Source organism: Heterocephalus glaber, unplaced genomic scaffold (genome assembly GCF_053883595.1).
Source record: "Heterocephalus glaber isolate CG9 unplaced genomic scaffold, H.glaber_assembly_v1.0 deba00000943, whole genome shotgun sequence".
Lineage (NCBI taxonomy): Eukaryota > Metazoa > Chordata > Mammalia > Rodentia > Bathyergidae > Heterocephalus > Heterocephalus glaber.
Window position 1 is genome coordinate 353,262 of NW_028258175.1, and position 21,197 is coordinate 374,458.

At 36.5% G+C, this 21,197-nt stretch overlaps 1 protein-coding gene across 5 annotated transcripts in view; it reads left to right on the forward strand.

Moving 5' to 3' along the window:
- The window catches only part of Catspert (catsper channel auxiliary subunit tau), a 122,786-nt gene that overhangs the window by 71,187 nt on the left and 30,402 nt on the right, over positions 1-21,197 (forward strand). For 4 of the 5 annotated variants that reach the window (XM_021237513.2, XM_021237514.2, XM_021237517.2 and 1 more), the window contains 2 exons: positions 1,081-1,124; positions 2,468-2,758. In XM_021237513.2, the coding sequence (XP_021093172.1) occupies positions 1,081-1,124; positions 2,468-2,758 (335 nt within the window). The remainder of the gene's footprint in view (positions 1-1,080; positions 1,125-2,467; positions 2,759-21,197) is intronic. The other variant, XM_021237516.2, reaches the window with a different exon arrangement.

Genomic DNA, 21,197 nt, shown 5'->3' on the forward strand with positions numbered 1-21,197 from the left:
GGAAAAATAAGAAATAAAAGAGCCAACAAAAGTAAAACATCATGACAAGGATGAATCAATATCTCTCAATTATAATCATCAATGTTAATGGCCTCAATTCACCAATCAAAAGAAATAGACTGGCAGAATGGATTAAGAAGCAAAATCCAACAATATGCTGTGTACAAGAAACACACCTAACTCAAAAATAAATACACAGACTGAAAGTAAAAGGATGGAAAACAGTTCTTCACACCACAGGAACCCAGAAAAAAGCAGGGGTAGCAATCTTATTTGCAGACAAATTAGATTTCAAACCAAACTAATTTAGAGAGACAAAGAAGGACACTACATCCTTGTGAAGGGAACAGTCCAAGAAGAAGAGATGGCAATCATAAATATCTATGCATCAAATACGAATGCCCCCAACTATACAAAACAAATATTAATGGACATGAAAAACCAAATAAGCACTAATACAATTGTAGTGGGGGACCTCAATACCCCACTATCACAATTAGACAGATCACCTAGACAAAAAATTAACGAAATTCTAGAACTGAGGAACTTCTTAAACTCAGTGTGTACAACAAAACCAAACTTACAAGACCAAACTTAATTAGCCGATTAAAATGAGCTAAGAACTAATATTCATTCTCCAAAGACCATATGACCAACAGGAAAATGAAAAGGTGTTGAACATCACTAATCATCAGAGAAATGCACGTCAAAATCATAATATCATCTCACACCTGAGTTAGGAGGGCTGTTGTCAGGGTCAAAGGATGACAAGTGTTGGCCAGAATGTGGAAAACGAACCCTTGCCTCCTGTTGGTGGAAATATGAAATGGTACAGGCACTTAGGAAAACAGTATATTGGTTACAAAAAAAAAAGACAAATAGAAATCTTATCACCTCATGTATATTTTACTTCAGTCCCCACTTTGTTCATTTACCATTCTATTTTCCCAATGATTCATCAGCCTGTTTTTATGTTGCCTTTTGATTGTGGTGAGAAAAATTGTAATATTTTATCAAAAATATAAATGATGTTTTTGTTGTCTTATGTAGAATGAAACATGTCTATTAATTTTTCAACAGATGTCCCACTTAGAAGCAGTGAAGGTGAAATTACACCAGTTGAGGTAAGGGAAGTTGGAAGAGAGCTTCTAGTAGCCATTATTTTATAAAGGAATAAAATATTTGTAACTAGAGAAATAATTGTAGATGGGATGAAAAAAAACCACCTAGGAAGTTATTCAGTTATTTCATTGTTATTTCTGTTAGGGAAATATCTATACTATTGCATGATTTTTTTAAATTAAATTACACTCAAGAAAGAGAGGTTTCATCATAGAACAGGAATGTTTAAGAAAACATAGGAAGATAGCTGACAAAAAATATTGAGGAAAGAGAAGAGAAAATAAGGAAAAAGCATGAAGTTTTTTTTGTTTTGTTTTGTTTTTGTTTTGGTATGGGGGATCAAACTCGGGACCTTGTGGTTACGAGGCAGGCGGTGGAACCACTGAGCTAAATCCCTGGCCCAAGCATAAAGTTTTTTCTAAGATCCTAGAAATGGATCCTAGAAATGGATAGACCTAACTGTACTTTTGACCCGTTCTCACCATAATCTTTTATTATTTTCTAAATTTAGCCCATGGAATATTATGTATTTTATAATAAAAATCAGTAAAAATGAAAATCACTTAATATAATTCACTTTTCAGCCAATTTTATAGGAGTTACTCATTCCATTGAGCAGTTAACCCCCAAGTAAACCATCAAAGAATAATAAGGTTTTTTTTCTACTGACTGACAAATAAGATCTAATGATTTCCATCCTTGGGTCAGTGGCTACCAAATACCAGTTGAAGAATCAGTATATACTAGCGGTGGTGACCCTGTGGCATATGTGCCACAGCAGGCTGTTTGTTATCATTGAAAGCCCTAAAAGGTTCACCGTCACTGGATGTACTGTTTTCCCCAGGAGAAGTTTCTCTTACTTCATGACATATTCATCACAGTGCAATGGTAAAATATCAGGCCCCAGATTTTCTTTTCTAAAATGTTACTGAAGCCAGGTGTAGTGACACATGCTTGTAATCCCAGCACTCAAGAGGCTGAGGCAGGAGGATCACCACAAATTTGAGGCCAGTCTGTGCTATATAGCAAGTTCAAAGCCAGCCTGCACTACATAGCAAGACCGTCTCAAAAAAACAAAACAAACAAAAAAAGATGATGCTCATTTATAAAATCCAAATATACATGAATAAATGCTTTACAAAACTTCTTTGTCATTTTTGATAATATTCTGTTGTCCATGATTTCAGGCAAGTAGAGAATTTCTCACTGTCTGTTATTAAGGAATGTAATAACTTACGACTACTACTGGTAACTTTTGATAAAGGATAGGGTACAGTTGATTTTATTTTAAATACTTTCTAGTAAATAATGATCGACTGATAATTTTTACTGGTGTATTTTTTAGTTGCTGGAAAATGATAAGAAAGACCTGACTATACCAACTTTGAACCTTTGGGACCAAGATAATTCAATTGCTGTTATTCCAAGAATTGATGAGTCAACACTGCCACCCACAGATATTCCACTGTCCATTATTCCTACCCTTAAAGTAACAGAAGAGGGGAAAATACCACCTTTAGATGAACAATCAAAAGCCATACTAAAGGATAAAATGAAAGATACACTGTTGCCACCAGTAGTAAGACTGAGAAATACACATCCAAACATTTTAAAAACAGACTCTTCTTCAGCAAAGGTAAAGTTGAGAAGTATCCATGTAAATCCAGAGAAAGTGAGGAAGAATTTAGACTCATCTCCAACTGAAATTAGGTGGCAAAGCAACTATCTAAACTTAGCTGAGAGAAAAAGTACAAGCTTTTATTCCCCAGATTTGAAATCAAAAGGTAGCTTTAAAAGATAAAGCCTAAAAGAAGACCTTGAATTAAAGGTGACTACCCTTGTATTTGAAGAACAGGATTAGCTAATCAAAATAATTTATTTTAGAAAGCAAATGAAATACAAATAAATTGAAAATGCATTTTAATGTCTCCCATTAGAAATACTAAATATTCCTATTCCATTTATACTGATCAATAAGGAAAAAAATCTTTGAAGAAATAACAAAGCCATCTGAGATTCCAGTTGTACAAACCAATCTCCTAGATTCATGAAAATTTGTTTTTGGGGGTTTTTTTGTATTAAATTCTTTTATTGGTACATTGTAGGTATACAACACAATTACATTTCTCATTCGGAATTGAACCTTTATATAATGCATCTTGGTTCTTATTTTTTCCCCATTCCTAGCCCTCCCTTCACGCCCTCCACCCTTCCCTATTTACAAAGACTTTATTTCCATTTTTTCCATTTCTCACCATTTTTTCCTTTCCCTTCTTTCCTTTCCCCTGTGCCTCCCACTAACCCTGCCCCTTTGGACCTTTTATTCCTATTTTACATTTTCGATTATTCATTCTAATAATTGGTACATTTTAGGTATACAATAAACACTCATCATTGGAAATTTGCACCTTTACATAGTCTCTCTTGGTTCTTGTTTTCCACCCTTGCCCAGCCCTCCCTTCAACCCCTCCAGCCCTCCCGATTTACAAAAATTTTGTTCCTATTTTTCTATTTTCTCATATTAATCCCATTCCCTTCTATCCTTTCCCCTAGCCCTCCCACTTCCTTCCCCTTTGCCCCTTTTCTTCCTATTTCACATGACCTGTTATACATTTAGTCCTTATTTACACTTTCAGTTTCTCACACCAGAGAAACTATTCGGTATTTACACATGTGTGTCCTATTTATTTCACTTAAGAGTATTGCCTCAATGTGCATCCACTTAGCTATAAATGTCTCTAATTTCTCATTTTTTATGGCTGAGTAGTACTCCATTTTATTAAAAAACCACATTTTCTTTATCCAGTCTCCAGTTGATGGGCATTTGGGCTGTTTCCAAGTTTTAGCTATTACAAACTGCACTGCTATGAACACGGGTGCACATATATCACTGTGGTATGATTCTTTTAATTCTTTGGGGAAGATCCCCAGCAGTGGAATAGCAGGGTCAAATGGGACTTCCAGTCCTAGTTCTTTGAGGTATCTCCATACTGATTTCCACAGTGCTTGCACCAGTCTACACACCCACCAGCAGTGGAGCAGGGTTCCTCTTTCCCCACAGCCCCACCAGCATTTGTTCTTGGTTGATTTCATGATAGCAGCCATTCTTTCTGTAGTGAAGTGGAATCTCAGCATTGTTTTCATTTGCATCTCTCAAATGACCAGTGACGTTGAACATTTTTTCATGTATTTATTTGCTATTTCTACTTCTTTGTGTGAGAAATGTCTATTCATTTCAGATGCCCATTTTTGGATTGGATCTTTAAATTTGGGAGGTCTGATCTTTTTAAGTTCTTTATAGATTCGAGATAGTAGACCTTTGTCTGAGGAAGAGCAGGTGAAGATTTTTTCCCACATTGTGGATTGTCTCTTCACACTGGTGGTGGTTTCTCTTGCTGTGCAGAAGCTTTTTAATAAGAAGAGATCCCATTTGTTGATTGTTTGTGCTAGTTCATGGGCAACTGAGGTTTTGTTCATAAAACCTTTTCCTACACCGATGTCTTCAAGGGTTCTACCTAACCTCTGTTCCAACTGGTTCAGAGTTTCTATTTTAATATTTAGATCTTTAATCCATTTTTATTTTAGTTGAGTGCATGGTGAGAGATACAGGTCTAGTTTTAATCTTTGGCAAGTTGAAGCCCAATTTTTCCAGCACCATTTATTAAAGAGGCTATCTTTCCTCCAGTGAGGGTGTTTGGCTCCTTTGTCGAAGATGAGATGGCTAAATGTGTCTGGCGTTATTTTTGCATCTTCTAATCTGTTCCCCTGGTCCTCAAGCCTGTTTCTTTGCCAGTAGCATGCTGTTTTTATCACAGTAGCTTTGTAGTATAGTAGCAGGTTGGGGATTGTGATACCCCCTGCCATGTCTCTGTTACCTAGAATTGCTTTTGCTATTCTGGGTCTCTTCTTGCTCCAAATGAATTTTTGGATTGTTTTCTCGAGGTCTATGAAGTATGCTGCTGGGATCGCAATTGGAATTGCATTAAATGTATATAGCAGTTTTGGAAGTATGGCCATTTTCACTATATTAATCCTTCCTACCCAGGAGCAGGGGATGTCTGTCCATTTTCTGATATCATCTTCAATCTCTCTTTTCAGAATGCCATAGTTTTCAGAGAAGAGGTCTTTGATTTCTTTTGTTAGGATGATTCCTAGGTATTTCAGTTTTTTGGATGCTATTGTGAAAGGGATTATTTGCCCTATTTCTCTCTCAGTGAGTCTGTCATTGGTGTAGAGGAAGGCTATTGATTTTTGTGTGTTGACCTTGTAACCAGCTACTTGACTGAATTTGGTTATTAAGTCTAGAAGACTTTTGGTGGAGTTCTTGGGGTCTTCTTTATAGAGTATTGTGTCATCTGCAAATAATGACAATTTGACTTCTTCATTTCCTATCTTTATTCCTTTTATTTCTTTCTCTTGTCTAATTGCCATGGCTAATGTTTCCAGAACTATATTGAACAAGAGTGGTGATAGTGGACATCCTTGTCTTGTTCCTGATTTTAGTGTGAAGGATTTCAGTTTTTGACCATTTAGTAGGATATTGGCTATTGGTTTTTCATAGATGGCTTCTATCAGTTTGAGGTAGAGACCATCTATTCCGATTTTTTGTAGGGTTTTTATCATAAATGCATGTTGGATTTTGTCCAATGCTTTTTCTGCGTCTATGGAGATAATCATATGGTTTTTGTCCTTCGCTCTATTGATATAGTGTATTACATTAATTGATTTTCGTATATTGAACCATCCCTGCATCCCTGGGATGAATCCCACTTGATCAGGGTGTATGATGTTCTTGATGATCTTCTGCATTCTGTTTGCCAGTATCTTATTAAGGATTTTTGCATCTATGTTCATTAGTGAGATTGGCCTATAGTTCTCTTTTTCAGTTGGGTCTTTCTCTGCTTTGGGGATCAAGGTGATGCTTGCTTCCAGGAATGAATTTGGGAGTATTGCTTCCCTTTCAATTTCATTGAAGAGTTTAAACAGTAGTGGCAGCAGTTCCTCTCTAAATGTCTTGTAGAATTCAGCAGTGAAGCCATCAGGGCCTGGGCTTTTCTTAGGTGATAAGTTTTTAATTATGTTTTCAATTTCATTGGTTGATATTGGGTTGTTCAGAATTTTTAGGTCTTCTTCATTCAACTTTGGTAATTCATATGTATCTAGGAACCTGTCCATTTCTTCTGTGTTGTCCATCTTACTGGCGTATAGGTTCTGGAAGTAGGTATTGATGATCATCTGGATTTCTGCTGAGTCTGTTGTAGTTTCACCCTTTTCATTCCTAATTGCATGGATTTGGGCCTTTTCTTTCCTTTTTCTGACAAGATTGTTAGTCAACCTTTAGTAGGTTTATCAATTTTGTTGATTCTTTCAAAGAACCAACTCTTGGCTTCATTGACTTTTTGTATCGTTCTCTTAGTCTCCATTGCATTGATTTCTCCTCTGATCTTTATAATTTCTTCCCTTGTATGAGCTTTGGGGTTGTCTTGCTCTTCTTTTTCTAGAAGCTTGAGGTTCAGCACCAGGTTGTTTAATTGGGCTTGTTCTGTTTTCCTAATATGCGTATTCACTGCTATGAATTTCCCTTGTAAGACTGCTTTCATTGTGTCCCATAGATTCTGATATGTTGTATTGTCATTGTCATTTAATTGAAGGAACTGTCTGATTTCTTCTTTAATTTCCTCTGTGACCCATTGGTTATTCAGAAGTGTGTTGTTCAATTTCCAAGTGCTTATGAAATTTTTTGAGTTTCTTTTGCTATGGATCTCCAATTTCATCGCACTATGGTCTGATAATATACAGAGGATAACTTCAATTCCTTTGCACTTACTTAAACATGTTCTATGTGTGAGTATGTGGTCTGTTTTGGAGAATGACCCATGTGCAGCTGAGAAGAATGTGTATTCTGATTTTGTGGGGTGAAAGACTCTGTAAACATCTGTTAAATTCATTTGTTCAAGAGTTCGATTGAGTTCTAGTATTTCAGTGCTTATTTTTAGTCTAGTTGATCTATCTATTTGTGACAGTGGGGTGTTGAGGTCCCCCACTACAATTGTATTAGTGCATATATGGCTTTTCATGTCCATTAGTATTTGTTTTATATAGTTGGGTGCACTAGTGTTTGGTGCATAGATATTTATGATTGTCATCTCTTCCTCTTGGGTTCTTCCCTTTACAAGGATGTAGTGTCCTTCTTCATCTCTCTTAATTAGTGTTGGTTTGAAATCTACTTGATCTGCCAAGAGGATAGCTACTCCTGCTTTTTTTCGGGTTCCTGTCACATGCAGTATTGTTTTCCACCCTTTAACTTTCAGTCTATGAGTTTCCTTTTGAATTAAGTGTGTTTCTTGTATGCAGCATATTGTTGGATTTTGCTTCTTGACCCATTCTGCCAGTCTATTTCTTTTGATTGGTGAATTGAGACCATTAACGTTGATGGTTATAACTGAAACATATTGACTTGTCATGGCCATGACTTTTTCTTTTTGTTGGGTTCTCCCCCTTTACATTTAATTTCTTGTCATGCCAGATGGGTTCATTCTGCTTTGCTTCCTGGGGTTGTGATCCTCGACGTCTGTTCCTAGACTATTGTGTAAAATTCTTTGGAGTGCTGGTTTGGTATTCACGAAGTTCCTAAGGTGCTCTTTGTCATGAAAGTATCTTATTTCTCCATCCATTTTGAAAGATAGTTTTGCAGGGTACATCAATCTGGGTTGGAGGCTGTTTTCTTTTAGGGCTTGGAATATGTCACTCCAAGCTCTTCTTGCCTTGATGGTTTGTGTTGAGAAGTCTGCTGTGATTCTGCTGGGCTTTCCTTTGTATATGATTTGTTTCTTTTCTCTGACTGCTTGGAGAACTTTGTTCTTCTGTTGTGTTTCTGAAATCTTAACAATTATATGCCTATGTGTAGATTTTTTTTTTGATCAAGGCTATTTGGAGTCCTATATGCCTCACTTATCTGTATGTCAAGCTCTTTTCCCCTGCTTGGGAAGTTTTCTGCCATTATTTCTGTGAAGAGATTTTTTATGTCATCTGCACTCTCTCCTGTTTCTTCATTGAGCCCAATCAGTCTTATGTTATTCTTTTTTGCATCATCTAGCAGCTGCTGGATTGATTTCTCATGTTCCCTTATAATTTTGAAGCAATTTTTCTTTTCTTGGTCACTAATTGCAATCTTATCTTCTGTATCTGAAATTCTGTCCTCACACTGGCTCATTCTGCTGTGTAGACTTTCAATGGAGTTTTTCATGTCCTGGAAATCTATTTGCATCTGTTTTATGGATTCCATTTGTTTCTTCTGTTGGGATTCCATCATGTTCCTCAGCTCCTCTCTAGATTTATTAATCATGTCTTGCACTAAGGGCACAATTTCTCCTGTTATCTGAGAAATTATTTCTGATTTCATTTTTTCCAGATCCCCTTTTGTTGCCAGTTCAGTGGGTCCAGGTGGTTGAGTATCAGAAGGTTCCATTTCATTTCCCTTTGGGGTTGCTGTAGGTGATCTGGAAGTCTGGTTTTGAGACTTATTTATGTGTTTTCTCATTTCGACTGGGGTGGGGGGCTGTTAGCGCCTGCACGGATTACCTCCTCTGAGCTGGGTGAGGTGGGACAAGGGCCGGGAGCAGTGGTAGAGATGGTGACCCAAAAGCCCTTTCCTGTGGGCTGGGAGCAGCCGGAGGGATGGTGACCGGGAAACCCCTTCCTCTGGACCAGGAGCAGTGGGACGACGGCTCAGGAGCCCCTACCTCTGGGCCGGGAACAGTGGGAATCAGTACCTTGGTCTGGTGGTCTGGTGTCCTCTGCGCCTTGGTAATGTGGAATCAGGTGGCTGCCTGTCTGCAGTGGGGTGATTTTGTGTCTTCCGCGTGACTCAGGACCTCGGCAGGGCGTGCACAGACCCGCCTGTCCGCAGCGGGCTGACTGGGCATCTTCCGCGTGACTCAGGACCTCAGTAGGGCGTGCACAGACCTGCCTGTCTGCAGCGGGCTCGAAAATTTGAGCCTAAAGTATAACAACAATAACCAAAAATAAATGCAAAAGCCTGTAAAATTATTTTAGTGGGAATTTTAATAAAACTGTTATAGGAAATAGCATAGGTTCTTCTTGTTAAGATAATTTTGTAGTTCAAAATGAGAATGATCTGAATGTAAATTTAAAGGCACACCAGAGTAAAGTTTTTCTCAGAATGGTAAGTTACTCTACTTAGACCTTTACCTCTGTTTGAATCACTATTGCAAATGATTTTTTAAAAAACAGTGTTAAAGTGTATACAAGTCAAAGAGTAATGTATTTGCTTTCTGAGGTTCTACTTTGAAATACTTCAAGTAGCTCAGGCACCTGTAGACCTATTTCTTCATCCTTTCAGTGATATGTCAGACCAGGTCATTTCTAAATTCCCTCCCAAATTTCAAAAGACATAATGCTATTAAATATCTTTATCTAGGAAACTATTCCCGTTACTAAATGTGAAAATAATGCACAGTCAGAAAATTTAGAAAATTGTGAGAAGCATAAAAAAGAATATAAATAAAAGCAATTTTAATTCTATGGCCATATTTAACAATTTTATTTTCTTACAGTCTTTGTTATGCATATATATACTTTGTTTTTAAAACACTATCAGATTATATGTAATTTTATACTATTATTTTTGAGCTAACATTTTAAGTATGCTACCTGAATTTTTTAAAAACTTTGTAAGATGCAGAATGTCCTAAAATATGAATGTTCCATCATTTAAAACATAACTTTCACATTGCTGGACATTAAGTTTGAAATTGACACTCTTTTACTTATCTTGATATGTGATCATCTAATTTGTAAATGATATGTTGGGAAGGTGTTCTAATAATTGTGCAACTTCACATTCTCACCAACAGTATTTGAGTATTAATGGTCTTTAATGATTAAAATTTGGATGTGCTTATTGGTCATTTTGTTTTTCCCTCCTGTGAGTAGACAGATTGTATCCTTTGTCGATTTTTCTCTTTTGAAGACTTGGAGATTTTTTTTAGATTTTATAATGAGTTCTTTTTATTTTAAGGATATTAACCACTTGTCTAAGCATGTTATTTTTTTCATAATTTCTAATGTGATTTTTGTTTATTCAGTCTGATTTTCAAAATATTCAGTTTTCATTTGATGAATCATTTTTTGGCAAATAACAACTCCAAAACTTGGCGACTTAAAATGGTTATTTTATTGTCTCAAGATTATGTGGGACTGACACGATGTTGGATTTTAGTTAGATTCCCAGTCATCTAGAGCTTGACTGAACTGGACCACTCATGATCTTTCACTTACATGATTGACACTTTAAAGGAAACAGCTGTAGAGCTGAGTTCAGTCGGGCCACATGTACGTGTAGTTTGATCTCTGTCTCTTAGTAATTATAATTTAGGAGTTGGGAATTTTCCTTGTGTCTTCCTCATATGCTTTCTCTATGCCAGCTGAACTTACTTTACAACTTGAGTCTCTCAAAATATGAAAATAGAGATTTCAGAACTTAAGATTTTGGCTTGGCACTAGCACATATTCACGTCCACTGCATCTGTTGCAGCAACTCTCAGGCTAAGTTGTGATTCAACACAAGAGAGGACTACAGTGAGGTAGGAATTGTGGCAGGTGTTGTTTATTGGAGACTGACTACCACAGATTAACTACCAAGCCATTCATGTCCCTTCTACATGAAAAATATATTTACTTCCCTTTCTATTACTACATCAGGCTTAGGATTTAAATACAGATTTCAACATCTGAACTGGTCCATATGGGCAATGCTCCTTGTGTATGGTTCCTTTCAATTTACACTCTTAAAATCTGTGAATTGAAAAGCCCAGTTGTCTATCTCTTACATATAATAATCAGGAACAGAAAAACTGGAATAGACGCTTGTGTTCCAAAGATGGAAGGAGAGAAAACATGAACCACTTAGCTGTCAGCAGATCATAATAATTCTGAAGTTCTTGGCTTTGCCATTAGTTGGTCCCTTTACCCTATGAATAATCATATTTCCATAAGAAATAATTTCTGTTTATAGTTGAATATATTTGGAATCTGTATAATCCATAGAAAGTGGGGGTTTCAAGTGCCTTTTTTCACTTCAAACTTTGTCCCTATTTCTTTCAGTTCAAAATGCTATGATTTAAAGATTTTTTAAGATTTTTCAAAGATTTTGGGGGGGCTTCTTAGGTAACAAATTATATTAATTGACAAGTATGACACCTGTGAGAATCTTCAAGAAAGGCCTCTATTTCCTTGGGCTGAGAGTCAGGGTGCTGTGGCACAGTGTCCTTAATTTTAGAAGTGCTCCTGTCTAGCAAAAAAAGGGACGAAGATGCTAAGATTCTTAGAATAAATTTTATCTGTCTGGGGGGGGGTCTATAAGGTACTACCTTAAATCTTTTTGGAGTTTTGACAGCAAATCTTACAGCCATGTTGTGATCTTGGCCTTGAAATCACATTTAGGGGCAATGCCTCAGACTTGATTTTTGCCCCAAGTTCATGTCTTACTTTGATGGTTATTGACAAGGAGAGGTGTGAATGATAAAGTTTTATTTTTCAATACCAGAAAATTTTGGCTCAGTTGTGCTTGAAAACTGAACTGTTCTTAAGTTCACTTTTGTTCACTTATATTTTGTAATACACACCTGAAAGATGTCATTTGGCACTTTCAACCTAGAAAGCTCCATGGCCAAGTATTCGAGTCTGTCATCATATGGGCTTTCTAGTTTCCATGTTAACACAGGGAGCAGTGGTCCCAGACTTTCCACCACTATAAATAAAGTTTGTTGCCATTTTTACTCTCCGTTAAAAATTACCTTCATGTTCTTCAAGCATTCTCTTAGCAGTTTTCTTGAGACCCAAGCTTGAGGCCACCAGCCCCCCCAAAATTCCACATATTTTGAATTTTTGTTATCACAACAACTCATCTCTAGGTACTTATTTTTATATATTTGCCTAAAAACAACCCCCAAACTTAGTTTCTGAAAATATTCATATTCTCTCTCCCTCTCCTACTTCCCCTCCACGCCCCCCCCCCAGTGCAATGATTATCTGAAAAATTCTATTTTATCAGCTGGGCTGTGTTATCTGGGGGCTCTGCTGGAATGAATCAATTCCAAGATGGCCCGCTCATATGTTTGGCTCCTTACTGAAAATGACTGAAAGCTTGATCTCAATTAGGACCATGGGTGGCTGAGCTGTGGACTCCATGTAGTTTTAGGATCTCTTGTTCTCTATATGGCCTCTCCAGATGTTTATTTACATTAAGGTAGCCAGCTTTATTATGTGACAGCATAAAGTTTTAGTTGGAGATATTTAGAACATTTATATATATAGTATATAAGACATATATAGTCAGCCCTGTATATCTGCAGGTTCCATATCTGCAGATTCAACCAACTGTGCATTGGAAACATTCTAAAAATTAATGTCTGTATTGAACATGTATGGACATTTTTGTCATTTTTCTCTAAGCCACACAGTATTACAACTATTTGCATAGCATTTATATTATATTAGGTATTATAAATAATCTAGACATGATTTGAAGTATGTAAGAAGATACGTGTATGTTATATGCGAATACTATACCATTCTATATAAGGGACTGGAACATCTCAGGGTTCTGGTATTATGGGGAATGGAACCCTGGAACCAATCCCCCATTGATACAGACAGACAACTATTTGAGTTTAGACATGGTAAATCTAATGGTAGGCTGACTCATGGTCTTCAAAAATGTTAGGACCTAATCCCTTAATTTTGTAAATATTATTCTTATATGGCAAAGACTGCAAATGTGACTAAGTTAAGGATCTTGGGATGAGGAGATTGTTGTGGGTTATTCAGGTGGCCCTAAATGCCATTATAAGCATCTTTATGAGAGGCAGGAAAAAGAAAATTTGACACACAGAGAAGAAAGCAGTGTGCAGATGGAGCAGATATATGTGAAAACAGTCTGTAATATATCAAGCCAGCAGTGCCAGTACCCACCAGAAGCTGGAAGAGGCAACAATAGATCCCTCCCTCAAACTTCCAGAGACAGCGTGTCCTGCTGACACCTTGATTTCATCACAGCGAAACTGACTTTGGACTTCTGGTCTCCAGAACTGTGTGTAAATTTTGATTGTTTTAAGCCACCAGATATGTAGTAACTTGTTATAAAATTAAAACCATGCCAAGGAGAACATTGTTCTTCCCTAATAGTATGCAGTGAGGATTAGACTGTATCTCTGATTTATGCAATAAGTACCCAGTACCTTCAACCACTTTTACATCAGTGAGGTTTATATCAGGTATGCCCATTTTTTCCAGTCTGGAAACCAGTTTATTTTAAAAGAATCTGTCTGATGCTGAGATTTTCTTTGACAGGATAACTCTTCTTGAATTACGGAGAGATCAGACTCCCAGTGAAACTATTAGTCAGGACTAATACTAACCACCCTTCATTGCCTAGTGTCTTTCATCTTTATTTCAGCTGTGCCCTTGGCTTCAACTATCCCCTGTATGTTGACACATTACAAATCTGCGTTACAGATAGCTCTGTTCTCTACTTGAGCTCCACAATGTTTGGTCCACAATCTCCTAGATGTTTCCACTTTAACGTTTCATGAGCTAGAGGGCATTCATCGGCCATTTATTTGTTGTTCCTCGTCTTGTTTTTAGGGTATTTCCTTAAATCTCCCAACCTACTTCTGGTAGCCCAGTCATTTTACTTCACTCTGTGGAATTAGCATTTACTACAGAATCCTTTCTTTCATTCATTCATTTTCTTTTTATTCAGCTTTTATTCTATGGCAAGTACTTGAGTTTAAACCACTTTGCTCATACTATAAATTCCCTTACACTTCTTTTTTATTAGTGTATAAATATAAAGACATATGACACCTTGGTCCCTTTTCCTTCCCTTCCCCTTCCCTCTCCTTCCTCCACTCTCTCCCCACCCACAGAACCCCTTCTCATCTCCAGTCTTCCTGTTTCCTGTCATCTATCTTTGACCTTGCTCTTTAAATTATTTATACTTTGGGTTTCTTATATAAAAGAAATCATGCAATATTTAGCCTGTGTCTGGTTTATTCCAGTTACATTATGATCTAGAGATGCATCCATTTTCCTATAAATGACTCAAATTTATCCATCTGTATTAGTAAATACCCCATTATGTGTAAATGCCACATTCTCTTTTACCCATTTATCTGTTGATGGACATATAGGCTGATTACAAGATTTAGCTTCTATGATTTGTGCTGCCATAAATATGAGTAATTGTAATATGATGCCTTTAACTCTTTTAGGAAAGTGCCCATGAGAGGTATAGTTGGGTCAAATGGAATTTCTATTTTTAATTTACAGAGGAATCTCCATAGTGGTTGTACTAGTTTACATTCCTAACAACAATGTAGGAGGGTTCGTTTCCCCCCCATATTTCACCAATATTTGTTGTTTTTTGCGTTCTTCTTGATAGCCATTCTTTCTGGAGTAAGACAGAATCTCAGGGTTGTTTTGATACTCATTTCTCTCATGGCCAAAGATACTGAACATTTTTTTCATGTACCCATTGGCCATTTGTGCTTATTCTTTTGCAATGAGTCTATTTATTTCAATTGCCCAGTTTTCTATTGGGTCTTCCGTTTTGAAGGTATAAGTTTTCAAGTTTATTTATATTCTAGATATTAGCCAAGGAGTAGCTGGAAAAGGTTTTTCCCTTTCTGCAGATTGTCTCTTTGTTCTGTTGGTTGTTTCCTTTGCTGTGCAGAAGACTTTTAATTTGATATGATCCCATTTGTTGATTCTTGGTGTTATTTCTTATGCAACTGGGACTCAGTTCTGAAAGTCTTTGCCTATATTTACGGCCTTAAAAGTTTTACTTAATTTATCTTCGAGTCAATTGTTTCTGTCTTCACATCTAGGTCTTTGATCCATTTTGATTTAATTTAAGTGCAAGGTGAAAGATATGTCTAGCTCCATCCTTCTGCATGTGGATAACCAAGTTTCCCAGCACCATTTGTTAAAGAGGCTATCTTTCCTCCAGCATACGTTTTTGGACCCTTTGTCAAAGAACAGATGGCTGAAGTCCCTAAGGTTGTTTTGGCTTCCTCTTGTCTGTTCCACTGATCCATGTCTGTTTTACGCCAGTATCATGCTCTTTTTATAGCATTAGCTTTATAATATAACTTGAAATCTGGGATTGTGATACCTCCTGTTTTGCTTTTGTTGCTCAGAATTGCTTTTGTTATTCTGTCTCTCTTCTGGTTCCATATAAATTTTATGATTGTTTTTATAGTTTTGTGAAAAATTATGTTGGTATTTTTATTGAGATTGCATTAAATCTATATATCATTTTTTGTAATATGGCCCTTTTTGACAATATTGGCTCTGCCTATTCAGAAACAGGGGATGTCTTTCCGTTTCCTGATATCTTCAGTCTCTTTTTTTCAGAATATATAGTTTTGTCATAGATGTCTTTCACTTCCTTGGTTAGGTTAATTTCTAGGTATTTAATTTTTTTTGAAGTTGCTGTGAATGGGATTGTTTTCCTGACTTTTTTCTTGGTGAGTTTATAGTTAGTGTGCATGAACAGTATTGATTTTTGTATATTAATTTTGCTGAATATGTTTATTAGTTGTAGGAGTCTTTTGCTGGAGTTATTTTGGGTCTTACATGTAAATGATTATGTCATCTGCAAGTAAAGATAGTTTGATTTCTTCCTTTCCTATAATATTCCTTTTATTTCTTTCTCTTGCTTGATTTTTCTAGCTTTTGAGTATTATGTTGAACAGAAGTGATGAAAGTGGACATCCCTGTGTTTTTCCTAACTTTGGAGGAAATGTTTTCATTTTTCCTTCATTTAATATGATGTTGGCAGTGAGTTTGTCATAAATGGCTTTTGTTAGCTTGAGATAGAGTTCTTCTGTACATACTTTTTTAAGGATTTTATCATGAATAGACATTGGATTTTGTCAAAGGCTTTTCCTACATCTATTGAGAGGATCATATTATTTATGTCCTTGCTTCTGCTTATTGATTTACATATGTTGAATCAGCTTTGCATCCCTGGGATGAAGCCAGCTTGGTCATAATATACAATCTCTTTAATGATTTGTTACATTCTCTTTGCCAGTATCTTTTGTTTGTTTGTCTTTGTTTTTGTTTTACAGGGTCTCACTATGTAGTTCCAGCTGGTCTTGAACTCACTATGTAGCCTAGGCTTGCCTTGAACTCACAGCAATCCTTCTGCCTCAGCCTCCCGAGTGCTGGAATTACAGTCATGTGCCAGGATTTTCTTTGCCAGTATCTTGTTGAAGATTTTTTCCATCTATGGACATTAAGGAGATTGGCCTGTAGTTTCATTTTTTTCTAAGTCTTTGTCTGGTTTGGGTATCGATAATTTCCAGGAATGGGTTTGGCAGTGCTGCTTATCTTTCAATTTCATTGAACAGTTTGAGGAATACTGGCATTAGATCTTCCCTAAAGCTCTGGTAGAATTCTGTGGTAAATCCATCAGATCTTGGCTTTTCTTTGTTTATAGGTTTTTTGTTTTGGGGGGTTTTTTGGTACCTGGGATCGAACTCGGAACCTTGTGTTTGCAAGGCAGGCAGTGGCACCACTGAGCTAAATCCCCAGCCCAGTTTATAGGGTTTTAATTACTGCCTGTTATTGATCTATTCAAAATTTCCATATCACCTTGGTTCAATTTTGGTAATTCTTATGTGTCTAGGAATTTCTCCATTTCTTCTAGGTTCTCCAATTTATTGGAATATAATTTTTCAAAATAATTTCTTCTAGTCCTCTGAATTTCAGTGGTGTCATAACTTTACTTTTTTCATTTCTAATTGCATTGATATTGGTTTTTTTTTTTTTGGTTAATTTGGCAAAGAGTTTATCAATCAGGTTTATCTTTGAAAAACCAACTCTGATTCATTGACTCTTTGTATTTTCGTTAGTCTCAATTTCATTAATTTTTGCTTTGGTCTTTTTTTTCTTTCCTTCCACTAGTTTTGAATTTGGATTGTATTTGCTACTCTAAGATTTTGAGATATATCACTAGGTTATTTGTTTGGGATCGTTCATTTCTTTTACGGTGTGCATTCACAGCTATAAACTTTCTTCTTAGGACTGCTTTCATTGTGTCTCAAATTTTGTTATGTTGTATTTCCATGTCATTTGATTCTAGGAATTTTTAATTTTCTTCCTTGACTTTTTCTGTGACTCATGGTTTGTTCATTAATGTATTATGTAATCTCCATGTGTTTGCATGGTTTATTTTGCTGTTGGTTTCTAGTTTTGTTTTGCTATGATTTGATAATATGCAGGAGATTATTTTATTTTTATTTTTATTTAAGCATGTTTTATGGACTAAGACATCTATTTTGGAAATAGTTCTCTGTGCTACTGAGAAAAATGTGTATTCTATTATTGTTCGATGAAACACTGTAGCTGTCTGGTAACTCCATTTGTTCAAAGGTGTGATTTAATTACAATATTTTTGTTGATTTTTTTTGTCTAGTTGACCTATTTGTAAGAGTATTGAAATCCTCAAGTATGAGTATTTTGGTGTCTATTTCTCCTACATGAGGGTTTTTTATTTTATGAAGTTGGATGTGCCAACATTTGGTGCATATATATTTACAAATGTTATCTTCCTGTTGAACTCTTCCTTCAGTCAGTATGTAGTGGCCATCTTTGTCTCCTTCGATCAGTTTTGACTTGAAGTCTAGTGTGTCTGAAAATTACAGATTCTGGTTGCTTTCAGGGTCTAGTTGCATAAAGTATCATTTTCCATCCTTTAACTTTGTCTGTGTGCTTCCTTTTAAATATGTGTCTCTTGGTGACATCATATGGTTGAATTTTGTTTTGTGATTTAATCTGCCAGTTTGTGTCTTTTGATTGGGAAGTTGAAACCACTGACAATGAGTGATTATTGTAAGATATTTACTGAATTCTGTTACTGCATTGTTTTCCAATACTGATTCCTTTATTTCTTCCTTTGTTTAACAACTCTCCTTAGAATTATCTTTCTGTGGGAATTCTGGAATTTTTATTGTGATGGCTCATGGAGAGCTTCTTTTTTCTGGCACTAGCTATTTTGAGTTCTATATGCTTCATTTTACTTGAAGTTGAATTCTTTTCCTCAGTTTAGAAATTTTTCTGCTATGATCAGTGAATAAACATTTAATACTTTTTTCATCATCTTTTTAACTTTTCCTTTATTCTTATAATTCTGAGATTGATTTTTTGAGTCATATCAGAGGCTGTTGGATAGTTTCCAGGGTATCTAGTTGTTTTTAGGGTGTCACTAAGTACATGATCTACTATCTCAACCTTGTCTTCAAGTTGTGACTCTCTGTCCTCAGGTCCCAGGCTTTCCATTGAATTTTTCATATTCTGAATTTGTGCTTGTTTTTTTCATAACTTCTAATTCATTACTAAAATTATATTCATCTCTTGCATTGTCTTATTTAACTCAATCATCTTATTGTTTGTTTCTCTTTTTACTTCAAAGAATACTTTATTAATTAAATAATTTATCAATTTATTTAAATCCTCCTTAAACTCACTAAATATCTTATGAATTTACTTATGTATTTATTCTTTTATCTCTTCAAACACTTTAGCCATTTGGTTTTTGACAATTTTTTTACTATAGCTTCCTCTACTTCATTGCCCACTAGATCAGTTTTTGAGGAGTTAAGGGATTTTGCAAGCATCTTGTTTCCTTGCTTTCTTATGCTTTTGTGCTGTAGGTTGATGGTCAATTAGGGTAGAAAAGCTGTAACTACTATGGAGATCCCTTTAGTTAAATTCTTTCTCCTTCTGATATCCCCTTGGATTTGGTTATAATTTGGTGTTCATACCCCTCTTTAACTCATTCAGCAAAATATTTGAGGTCTTAGCATACAACCTTTTCTGAGGGCTTGATCCCCAGCATCACTCAGGATAAAATGAGCCACAGTAATGTTGATAATACAAAGACAAACCAAATATGGTAAAAAATTATTAAAAGCAATGACTGGGGCCGGGGATTTAGCTCAGTGGTCCCACTGCCTGCCCCTCAAGCGCAAGGACCCGAGTTCGATCCCTGGTACCAAAAAAAAAGGAATGACTATGCCACTATTAACAATAGAAAAGAAAGTAATAATAATAGTCAAAGGCAAACTGAATATTGATATGCCATGAGAACCAATAAAAGTTACAACTATACCTCCCATAACAATAGAAGAGACCTGCAAAAATAATATAGAAACAAAGACAAATAAAATATTGACATACACTAAATATCTACCAGAAGCAACAAGTATTCCACTATTAAAAATAGAAATCAGCAGTAATAGTATAGAGTAAACTAAGTAGCTAAAATTAATAATGCTTATTAGTAATAAAAATGGAAGGGACATGGAAAGATAAAAATGAAAGAAGTAAATTTGAAAACAAAAGGAAGATGGGGAAGAGAGAGAAGTGAGATAAAAATCCATGTAGAGAATAAAAGAAAGTAAATAGAATTAGCTAAAAGTAATAAAAATATGAGAAAAAGAAGGGAGAAAAGAATAAAACAGAGTAAAAGAATAGAGAAGTAAGAGGTTAAAAAAAAAGAATGGAGAAAAACCAAAAAAGCCTATCCCCCAAGAAAGAGGGAAAAAAAAGAAAAATGAGTCCTACAAATTCCTGCACCTTGTGATGTTTGAGTACTTTTTTCTACGGCCTGTGGTATTAGAATTCACCAGGTATGAGAGAGAGAGATTGTGAGCCACAACTAGTGCATGTTGTGTTCCACGTCCACTTTTTACTATGTAAGTGCTGAGTCCTGCCCTACTTTTCCCACTGGCAAGGTCAGTCATTGGTAAATTGTCTCCCTCAAGGCTATATATACTCCAGTGGATTTTAGTGTTTGTGCCCTTCTATGCACTCTCAACTACTATTGTCCCTGAGTAATTTTGTGCCCTGTTTTCTTGTGAGGTGTCCCATTTGTTCCAGAGGCCCCTCTGTCCATACACCCTGGGATGTAGCAAATGTCTAAGCTGAGTCAGACCCCTGATCATGTTAGCAAATAGAGAAAGCAACCATATGACTGAGTTCTGTCCTGAAGGAGGCAATAAAGGAGTGTAAGCAGTTTTCTGGACTTAGTCCCAGCCCCCCTCAGAAAAGCACATGCAGTTGGCCTGGCTTCCCACCACAGAGGACAGGACCAATGTGTCCTCTGCAGCCTGAGCTTGCCACCACTTAAATATCTCAGCGGTCTGTGACTAGCCCTCCCAATCTCTGCAACTGTTTCTTGTGGCCATCTCCCACCTAGCACTGCAGTGACTGGGGTGACCCCAGAATCTCCGAAGTGTGGTTGTTCTGTGACTTCTGATTCTCAGAGTACCTCAGTCTTAATAAACCCCTTTTCAAAATGGCTGCTGATTATATCCCTCTAAAATATGGTGGGTACTGCAACAGATTTCTTCTCCAGTGCTAACCTGTCCTGCAGAAGGAGTCACTTTCAGAGTAAAACCCCACAGTGTTTGCAGCTTACAAAACCCAGTGGCTTTTCTTGGGGCTAGGGCTGCCAGTCCATTGAGTGGGGCTGCCTATCCTCTCAGGGCTTGCCTTGTATTTGTGGAGGCAGGTTCCCTTCCTCGGGAGCCAGGGACAGCATTCCAGACTGGTTCATTCCTTTGTATTGTCATGTGTCTCTAGTTTCTCTGTGATTTCTAGTTTTCCTGTTCTTTCTTGATTCCTGTAGTTCTTTTTATTTTTCCTTTTTCTCTTTCCTAAGTTGTCTTTTGAGTGTCTTGATTCCAGGTCCTGGAGAGGTTGCCAGTTTTTACTGTCAGTTTATTTGCCACCAGTTTTAACTCTGCCATCTTTCTCCCATCCCATTCTGTCTTTTTTTAATCATATAAATCTGATAAAGTCCAATTTTTGAATGGCCCTTGTTTCTTCACTGTCTACCACTACAGCTTTATTTTGTGTTAACTCTTCTACCCCTTGTCTCTGTGTTGCAATCTAACTCATCTTTGAAATGTTTCACAGAACCAGGCTCCTGTCTTCCTCAGAACCAGGCTCCTGTCTTCCTCAGAATCCTTGCACATACT